General features: G+C 37.9%; 1 protein-coding gene across 1 annotated transcript; it reads left to right on the top strand.

The window, feature by feature from the left end:
* The first annotated feature begins 634 nt into the window (after positions 1-634).
* On the top strand, positions 635-9,339 carry LOC104519289 (synaptotagmin-15). Its single transcript, XM_010169681.1, has 8 exons — positions 635-641; positions 1,668-1,866; positions 2,497-2,639; positions 3,187-3,482; positions 4,272-4,442; positions 4,958-5,078; positions 7,733-7,912; positions 9,203-9,339. Exons 1-8 carry the CDS (start codon positions 635-637, stop codon positions 9,337-9,339), a joined length of 1,254 nt encoding a protein of 417 aa, XP_010167983.1.
* The last annotated feature ends 1,277 nt before the right edge of the window (positions 9,340-10,616 follow it).

Below are 10,616 nucleotides of genomic sequence, written 5' to 3'. Positions count from 1 at the left end.
GCTTGGCTAAATACTGAAAACAATTCAGCCCATCTACCAGTTGCAAGGGCAGCAAAGTTTCTGTAGTGTAGCTATGAGCAGGGTGGTTGCTCCATGGTGCTGGGGGACACGAGTGGTTATATGACACATGGGGAAGCAGCCAGCCAATTCCCGCAGAGAGCTGGAGGGAGCTGCAAAAACAAGTTGGCTCCTGTGACTGCAGCAAATGCAGGAAAAAGAGAGAGGATGAGAGGAGGGCCTTTGAGGCACTATGTCCAGGTTAATTTTATAGCATAAGGTATTTACATAAGTGTTCTGCAGCTGAAGGACATTTCAAATCACTTACTGCAACATGGCAACAGTGAAAAACATCAGTAATACATGTATTTGCAACTCACTTTCTATATTCTTTATAGCTCTAATCAATAAACAAAACCATCAAATTAGTTTTGAACGTCAAAACTACTACTAGAATTGACTGATTATTTTGTGCTTGTATTGTCTTTATTTACTTGTACCATTGCATAGAGGTGGCTAACTGCAAGGTATCTACCAAGCACAGATAAATAAAAAGGAAAAAGGAAAAAAGCCTAATCACAGTTACTGCTACCTAAAAGCAGAGAAGAGGAAAAAAGTCAGTACTAGTTGTGAGAGAATGCCAGGTCACTTTGTTGCTTCAGTTTCCGGGGAGACCCTGAGAACTGGCAATACATGGTACTCAGCTGATCCTGAAACTGCCTCCCGTGGCTGCAGAGTGGGAGGTAATTCTGCAGTTTGGGCTCATTTTCAGCCAGAGGATATTCTGGTAGGATCAATGCTCAGATGAGACCTCATCAGGTCTCAGTGCACCAGTAGTAGTTTAGTGGTAGGCCAAGACAGGCTGGGTATAAGGTACAGTGCAGAAGTGCTCTTTCCAGCCTTTTTCCTCTAGAAAACTCAGCAAACATGAGAAAATAATGAACTGAGCCTGTTATCAATTGTCTACCCTTGGTCTAGTGAGAAATTCTCACAAAATAATTCCTCATATTCATATTAAAGACATTTATTAAGTTTAATTAGTGTGAAAAAATGAAAGTCCAAATTATATAAGATTTGGTTTTATCTGAAGTAACCAAGATTCAGGAAATAGTGTTTAATGGATACTTAAGTTTGACTTTACAGATCAGGAAACACATGCATCCTTAGAAAGAAAACAACCCAGAGCTTTGCTTTGGTCCTTGTGCCAGGATCTAGTCTCAATTTAACAAAGATTAATATTTGGAAGAACAAACCAAACCAAAATAATGGTACCTTTTGTATTAGGTGCTCCTGGGTTTTCTTTTTCTTCTGTTATGAATGCTCTAGTACTTCTGCCATGCTAAGGTAAATGCTTAGCTGATGTAAAACAGGAGCCCAAACAACTCTTTGGGTTTTGGGGTTTTCTTCCAGTCTATAGTCTCTTACACTGCAGTCATTGCCAGCATAACTGAACACTTCCTGTCTCTCACTGCCAATATCATACATCTTCAGGTGTTGCATCATGCTATAACCAAAGACAAAAATAGGTACGTGAGTGGAATGTTTCAGTTAAAGATAATTTTAAAATGCAAATCAAATTAATTGGTCAGCTTTAATATTCCTGTCTACCCCCAAAATGTACATAACTCTGATCCTCCTATGGTGTTTTGTGTGCTTCTATGTTTGAACAGAACAACCAGTTGCTGTTGCTGGAGGTGTAATAGGAGGGATCCTTATATTTGTTCTCATTGGAATAACTGCATACCTGCTCTGGAAGAAATTTTGCTACCTCCCTTCTTATGAAAAGCTCACCAGTCCTGTCAAAACAACCAATGCAAATGCCATTTTTCAGGATCAGTTAACTTCTGAAATTCAACTAAAAAGCACAAGGTATACTTTTGTTTGTTTTTAAATGGTAATTCATTTCAACTTGAAAAATCTCAAATGAGGAGGTGATCTAAATATACAGAAATAAATGAGACTCCTAAATTATACGAAAACATCATTCATGTTCTGTTTTGTTCTTTTAGAAAAATAATACTGTCTTTAACTATGAATGCAATGATTATTTTTGATTTATGTAAAAGAAATAATACATTCAAGTGTAATTGGTGCATGGATAGCTTAATCTGTTACTTAGACAAATTCAGCCTGTGTTCCAGAGTCACTCCTGGTGGTCTTATAATGAAGCATCTGAGCACCAAATAGGACTTCAGTTCAGGGTTTTGGGGCTCTAAAACAAGCAGCTGCAGTTAATCCTTCCTTTCCTTTGAAAGATCAGTTCTAAAGAAGAAAGGGAAAAAGGGAGAGATCTACCTGAAGAATTAAGATGCTTGCTGAACCTCTAAGCATTATACAAATAAAATCAATTGCAAAACAGTGGGTATTTTTGTTTCCTACCTACGCATCTCTAAAATTTTTACAAAATTGTGAGAGAAGAACAGTAAATTTATTACTGTTACCAAGTTTGGTTTCCATATTTAAACCAGACAAGTCAGTAGCTATTGTTGCCTTGATCAGATCCAGAAGCATTCCATTTATCATTCCACCAACACTGCATGGGCGAGACTGGATTAACCTGATGAATGAAGAACACGTTCAGGAAGACAGTGACCCCTACATGATTCCTCAGTCCGGGCCACGATCATCATTCCATTCTTTGGGTATGGCATTGCAGAAATGGGACTCTTTTTAAGGGTACTCTTTTAAAGGATAACTATTATTATGAAGCTTGTTTACTGGGGGCATACCAAACATAGCATTACCCAGTGCAAGCCCGAAATGCTGTATGTATATATATATTCTTTATATATATATATAGGAATTGGGACAGAATGTAGCCATTTTGGTCCTACTGCTGTGGGACCTTGCACGTATGGCAGACAAAGCAGTCTCTCCTCTGGCGTTTTGTAAAGGCACAAGATGAGCGTAATTCAGGAAGCGTCTGACTGTTGTCCCCAGAAACAGCAGAGTGCTCAGTTGCAAATTGCAACAAGTATCTAAAACTATCAAGGTACAGTTACAGGAATAAGAAAGTGGTGCAGCCTACAACTGCTCCTCAAAATCTGAGGGAAAAGGAGGTGAAATACCAAGTTTATGCAAAAATGGATTGTTAATAAAGAGATTAATGCGATTTCCCTAATATATCAGTGGTTATAAAAATGCCTGCTCGAGACTAATCTGAGGGTGCTTGTTTTTTATTTCTTGAAGCTGGAGCTTATGTTGTAGGGACCATTAACCCAGAGCTGTACAAGTTCCCTGAAGACAAAAGTGAGACGGATTTTCCTGAAGGCAACATTGGCCGCCTCTGGTTCTCCATAGAATATGAGCAAGAGTCAGAAAGGCTCCTCATCTCCTTGATCAAAGTCAGAAAGCTGCAGCCTCCTGCAGATTCCTGCAGTCCATTTGTGAAAATCTACTTGCTGCCTGATGAAAGAAGCTATTTGCAGTCAAAAACAAAACGCAAAACCCTTAACCCGCAATTTGATGAAAACTTTGTTTTTCAGGTACTTTTCCTTTTGATGAAGCAGATTTTTGTTTGCAAATACTGACTTGTCAAACTACAGTACGTGTTTTGTGAAAATTAATTTCCCACAAACTTCTACCATGATAAAAGTTGTTTCCACTGGAGACAGGATTTGTTACTGGGGCTGCTGGAGATCTGGGGCTACTGAAGTCTGTGGCTCAAGAATTGATCTTACTTGTGATTTGCACCTTCCAGAACTTGCCTAGGGAATGATGAAAACTCCAGTTTGAACTGTGGCTGGAGTTCAGCCCAGCAGCTCTAGAAGTCCAGAAGCAGCCAATACTGAACTAATTCTTTCATAGCTTAGTTTCTTTGCTGTGGAAGTAGGTTAGAAACTAAAACTTTTGAGATGTCTGGTATGCTATTTGTATACTGCTGTAAAGCTAGGAGCTTGACTCCCTATGCCAAGAGGCTTTCAGCAGATTACACAAGACAAAAGCTTTTAAATAAAAAATATTTGTGTTTCAGACAACTGAGAAATGAACATTTACAGGTTTCCAAACATTTGTGTGTGGGAGTGAATGCATCATATAACTAGATCTGTGTGAGTTGAAAAATCACCAGCTAACTTCACATTTTTCATATGAACTCCTATTTTTTAGCTTGGGTCTTTAAACTTCTACATAGCTAAGACTTTAGGCAAATTAAGAAAGTGGACTTCAAATAAACAAAGGAAATCTCCACCTACCTTTAACATACATTGAAAAATTTTTCCTTTGAAGTCATGCTAGAGTAGAAAAATGTCAGATGTTTTTCCTTTTCTGTACAGGTTTCCAGTAAAATGTTGCTCCAAAGGACTCTGAAGTTTTTGGTTTATCATGTTGATAAACAGAAGAAGCACCATCTCCTAGGCCAAGTTACCTTCCCACTGAAAAATGAAACATTAACTGATGACAACAAACTAGTCATATGGAGAGATCTAGAGAAAGAAAACTTGGAGGTATGTGATACCAGGCTGCCGGGCATTGTAGAACTTCTTTTTGTACCTGTATTTTGAACTCTGTATCACAGGGGTACAGCTGAAGTACAAATATATTGTATCAAATACATCAAATAAACATTTGGAATCAAAATTTCCATTTTACCAACCTGCAGATCCATGGCTGTTGTATAGGGATTATCCAGCTGCTCAGAAACAGCCACGAGTTAGGAAATAGTTACATACAAAAGCACTTTCTGTTACTTGCTTCTGTTTTGAATTAGAGCAGAAAAAAGCAGAAGAGGCAAGGAAATAGGCATCACCTGGAAGAAACAGTAATTCAAAGATTCAGGAAGGATGATTAATTCATTCTATCAAATATCACAATAGCATAAATAAAGCCATTACAAGTCCCTCACATGCCTTGGTGTGGCAGAAACCACTAGTATGAAGAATAGGTTTTTTTCCCCACCATTTGTCTGTGTGAAGAGAGAGTTTTTCAGATATATTTAACAAGTGTTGTTCTACTTCCAAAGTCTCCTTCAGAGCATGGCGATATCCAGTTCTCCCTCAGCTACAATGACTACCTGGGCCGTCTCACTGTAGTGGTTCTGAGGGCAAGGGGATTAAAGCTCCAGGAGGAGAGCCATGCTGTCAGTAAGTGTGATTTCCCCTCTGATATCAGCTCCAGAATTCCTGTTTTAATTTGCTCCTTCCTCATCTGTCCAGCCAGACTTGCACTGAGTGACTCTGAAAAGAACAAATAAACATCCGAGTGATTTAATTTGAGTGGAAGCAAGCCATACTTTGTTACTGGGGTAATTAGATTTTGATAGCTCAGTTCTGCTATGTTTTGGTTTTGTTTCATAATAAATGGTTTAATTCATGTCATCAGTAGGAATTTTTTTCTCCTGCTTTAATACAGTGAGAAACAGCCCTTTGCTACACTCTCATCCAGAGAAGGCAGCATTTCAGGGGATATTGACATTAACAGAGTTGCCTCAAGGCAAAAAACCCAGAGGTAACAGCTGCAGGACCACTGCTTATGTTGATCAGCTGTCCTGGGAAGAAATGAACGGGGAAAAAATTCCCATTTTAGGATGGCCTGGGCATTGTTCAAAAGACCACAACAGTGTGTCACAATTTTTCTCTCACCCTTACTGCAGTGGGGATTTTCCTGGTACATTATGGTCATGTGTCCTTGGCCTCAGAGATGTTGAGTGTAGAGATTATGTCAAAACACTGATTGAAATATAAACACTCAAAGCAAAAATAGATGGAAGAACTAAACTTGTCTTTGAATCTGTAGTGATTTTTTTGAAGGGCTTTGAAACTAAGCAATATAAATGCAAAATATATCCAGCAGTTAAAAAGAAAAGAGGTTTAGTTCTCTACATACACATATCAGCTACGAAGTTTTTTCAAGGTTTCTTTGAGTGGGCTGTTACTAGGATGTTTAACTTTAGAAACAATGCCCTCTAAATGAGTAAATCTGCATTCATAATGTTAGAGATAAGTTTGCTCTGTTTAGGGTAAAATCCATAAATGAAGAAATGCACAATGAAATGATGAAAATATAGGTTTCCAATGAGCAGAATCATACCCTGTGCACTTGTTGAAAGTGCAATATATTACACAATGTGCTAGTTTAGAAAACAAGTAACTAAGATAAGGACAGTCAGAAAAAATGACTGGTTTGTGACAGATGAACAAAGTAGCATCACGAACTAAGAACAAATGTTCTAATTTTGCATCATCTCAATAGCTTTACAAGAGAGGGAGAACACACTCCTTAATAACACATCATGTCTCTGTCTGAATGTTGCTGTGAAGTTCTGTGGCACAGAGAGCCAAAACTCTGTGTTTCTTTCTAGAAATCTAAGAATCTGCCATGTAATTTTAGTGCTGGTATACTTGAGGTTATCATAAGCAAGAGTTATAGGCACACTCTGGAAGGAAGATCTGCCAGAATTAAATTCTCCTGAATATATTACTAAGGAAAAAAAGCAAAATTAAATAAATTGTGTGTCATTTCCTTCAATAATGCCCTTCCAGTATGATTTAGGACCTACAGATTCTCTGGTAAATCTTGAAGAAACTGGAATAAAAAGGTCTCTGTATTCAGGGATTAGTGCAACACTAATCTTTGATGGAAGGCACACAGTATAGGACAGTAAGGAGACATTTATTTTCAGATTCAAATTACTGAATTAAATACATTAAGAAGTAATAAGAAAGAAATGAAGAGTTACACTTTGTACAAGTAGTTTACAGAGTAACTCACAGCACTCATGTAGCAGCTCTGTCATTAAAAAAAAGTCTGTTCTGGTGATCCTGCACACTCTGAAGCAGTAACAAGAACCTACTAGATCTGTGGGAATAACAACGAGACATGAAGAGTCTGTCAATGCTGTCTCAGTCCTGACATTTCTAATAGTTTTCTAATAGTTTTTGCTATACAGATGAACCTTAGTGAACTGAATAGCAGGGAGCAGTAAACAGCAGCAGCACGGAATCTATTACTGCTCCACTGGAAAAGAACAAATATTTAGCCATCAACTAAGATAAAATTTCTACATGCTTTCCACTGAATTTTGCAGAAGGGTAGGGAAGAACGGGAAATTTCAGGCTGCTTTAGATCTCATTGCCAAAGATCTACTGAATAAGACCACAACACAATATAGGTCCCCTTCAGGAAGCAAAGCAAAATTTTTTTGTTGTTCTTGTTCCCAGACTTACACACAATTTTTGTAATATTTTCAAGAAGAAAGAGCAGAGATCATGGATCTTTTCCTCAAATTTTCTACAGATTCCCTTACCACAGGGCTAGAAGTCATTAGTAAAACCTTTTCTTTAAGAATTCTTCTTTGACTAGGAGAATCTGTTCCCCTGAGATGTATCCAATCCAAGCACAGGCTGCATCTCTCTGACACGGCTCCTCCCTCTTGGCCTCTCTTGTGTTGGATCAAGCAATCATGTGATCAAATACATAAAATTAACTACTGACCCAACAATTTAAGCCTTCAAAAAAGTCTCTATCAGATGAAGGGAATGCACAGCAAAAGAAGATCAAGGATGCAGGGTAAGAAGATGGCTGCTCCTTTTAACAGCTCTTAAATCAGAAAGTGCACTGCAAACCTGCACCTTTGTGTACTCCCTGCTTAGTGTTATGCATTGCCCTGCTGCTGTGTATGTTTCATGAATCGTTCGTGATATAATTTCATACTTGACTCTTGAAAGCAAGATATTCCCTTAAGCCTTCTCCCAACTGCCTCTGATTTATTTTCTTCTTGAATTTCTTTTTCTCTCAGGTGTGTATGTCAAAGTCTCACTAATGAACCATAATAAATTCATCAAAAGTAAAAAGACAGCAGCTGTTCTGGGATCTCCCAATCCAGTGTATAATGAAACCTTCAGTTTCAAGGCAGATCAGACAGAGCTGGATACAGCAAGCCTGAGTCTATCTGTGCTTCAGAGTATCAAGGGAGAAAGTAAGCTATATACATTTTTACAGTTAATATGTCATAATATCTTATATATTGCAGAGCTATTTAAACCTGGGAGGAACCAATTCCTTTTCAGCAATAACCATAAAATATCTAAAGGATTCAGGGTACTTCACAGGCTCTTTCTTTAAAAAGCAGAACAACTTATTTACAGTATGTCTCTCTTTCAGAGACTAAAGGTAAACTGAATGGAAGACTTGAATAAAATAACTGTAGGCTAGTCACTGTCTGTATGAGGTGCTGTACTTTTATTTCATTCTGGTATCCTAAGAAAAGCTTATGCAATTATGTTCCTTGAATGTGTATAATCCCCAATCTCCAAAATTTTGAAGCCATTTACTGTTCCTAAACAAATTTGAAAGAGGAATAGGAATTTTAATTATCACAGCAGTTTAAGCTGAGAAAGAAAAGAGATTACAAACATCCTCATTCCCTGGCAGAAAACCCAGTGCTTGAGGTCACCTCTTACTAATTGTCAGAGAATCCATTAAGTTGTTCTGCTTAGAGAAGCAAATCAGAATTCAATATTGCTACTGTTCACAAGAAAAGCACCCTCCCTGCAGTGCAAATATGATCTCAATAATGAAAAATTAATACCCTCATTTAGATTCAAATGCTCCTAAAAAAATTCCTTTAGGTGAGATTTTGGGTAGGTGCTTTAGCTTTGAGGACTGACAAGAACTAGGATCAATATTTGAGTCTTTCATCATTTTCACTTACAGTCAGCCAAACACTTTACAAACATTCTGAAGTTCATGTAACACAGGGTTGAATTATTTTCCCCATCCACAGCTGAAAAGTTGAGGTATAAAGAGACAATCTGCTCACTGGTAGAGGGTGGTCAGTGGCAACCCACGTATTGCAACTCACAGCTGCCTCAGTAACTCAATCTGTTCTTTCCCAAGCTAGAGCATGATATGAATCCTACTAAGGTTGCTGGTGCCCAGAACTAGGGCACACTTGAGGTGGAGGAGCTGGGCAGATACAGATCTGTGCCTTAAACCAATTCTAGTTTAGAGTGCAGGCAATAGGATAGGCCTGAATTGACTAAATACCCACTTATTGCATTACTTTCTAACATGAATCTTAGCATGTAGAAACTACAGATCGTGAAATCGAGAGTGAATTCCTTGATTAAAGTTTTGGTTTAAAAATAACTTCCAGAACATGAATTACTTTCAGAAATACAAGTTAATATTCTAATTTAGGTAAGGATTTCAGAGAAGCACTCACAGGTGTTAATCACTAATTTATTGCCTTTTTTTTTTTTCCTAGAAACACATATACTAGGACGTGTGGTAGTTGGGCCTTTCATGTACACCCGTGGCAAAGAACTAGAACACTGGAATGAAATGATCAGCAAGCCCAAGGAGTTGGTTAAACGATGGCACGCTCTCTGCCACAGCACATAAACAACAGATAAAAACCACATTAAGGCTCTGTCTTTCATAATCTAATTATATAGGGTACAAAATCTTTAACCATTTTACACTCCTAAGTAGACCAGAATAAAGTAAGGAAATTCTCTCCTTGCCCAAACACAAAGAGAAGATTTGGTCCCTGCTACGCTGGAACTGTATCTTTCTTCTCTTCAAAATTATTTCCAATTTAATGAATATGCAGCAGAGTAATCAAAACAGGAAGACAAATGTGATCTCACAGTATTAGTTATTTTGACTAGTAAGTTCCAATTCTCATTCATGAGTTCTGGGCACAAATGATCATCCATCATGTGGACAGAACCTAAAATGACCTAAGAATTGTCAATGATGATACCAGGACTAACTGTCCACTGCATTGCATCACCACAGACAGAGCAGCCCAGTAAGCAAGCCAAAACAGACAAATCCTAAAAGATGCCGACTACCAAACTTGCAATTTATCTAAAATAGCAGCGTTATATTTAAAACCTCTTTCAAATATGAATGGTGGAAAGCACGGAGTGTTCACTGATCAATAACCTAGAGGCACCTGTTCTCCTCCCTCAGCACAGTGTATTTCTTGCAGTAATTCAATTAGATGTTTTTCAGCTGATCCCAGTGTACAACAATTTGTGTTGTCACTAAGGGAGAAGCATAAAAGATGTCCTGAAGTCACAAATTATTGGAGGCTTGCAGGCGTACTGGAGTACTCTGAGAAAGCAATACAAGATACCTGTCCTGCCCTTACATACTTATGCCTAAACATGTCTCTGCTGCACACAGAGCATCAATTGCAAGAACCTTGGGTTTGACCCAGTATGACCATTCTTATATTGAAAATCCCATTAGCTTAAGCCCCCAGGATGTATGTCTGTTTTAGTGCTGGAGTTTTATTCATTAAGTAAATTACTGTTCTGTAAAATAATTCAGAGCAATTATTTTTAATCAAAATAAATAGGACATTCTTATCTTCTTGATTGCTCACTGGGGACCCGAGCTCTGTACCTTTCACACCATACAGTCATAAACCAGACACACAGACTATTGCAGCAAAACATTTTGTACAATTATGTTCCAACAGGGCCATAATCTCTGCAGCTGAAATAAAGCCAACTTCCTTTCAAACAGGATACATTATTAATTCAATATATTTTAAAAAAAGAAGAGGAAAAAAATTAAATATAAAAATTAAATTTAAAAAACCTGGGGAGATGAGAACACTTTAAATTGTTATATTATAGAATCATAGAATGATCTGGGTTGGAAGG

The sequence above is a fragment of the Antrostomus carolinensis genome, unplaced genomic scaffold (assembly GCF_000700745.2).
Source record: "Antrostomus carolinensis isolate BGI_N321 unplaced genomic scaffold, ASM70074v2 Scaffold51256, whole genome shotgun sequence".
In the NCBI taxonomy this organism is placed as follows: Eukaryota; Metazoa; Chordata; class Aves; order Caprimulgiformes; family Caprimulgidae; genus Antrostomus; species Antrostomus carolinensis.
The sequence above is the reverse complement of the archived record's forward strand: the minus strand, read 5'-3'. Positions and strand labels throughout refer to the sequence as shown.

Bases quoted from the DNA above. Each gene is read 5' to 3' on its own strand.
- LOC104519289 (XM_010169681.1), top strand. The intron at 1,867-2,496 runs GTATACTTTTGT...TGCCTTGATCAG, and splicing joins ATTCAACTAAAAAGCACAAG to ATCCAGAAGCATTCCATTTA. The intron at 5,079-7,732 runs GTAAGTGTGATT...TTTTTCTCTCAG, and splicing joins GGAGGAGAGCCATGCTGTCA to GTGTGTATGTCAAAGTCTCA.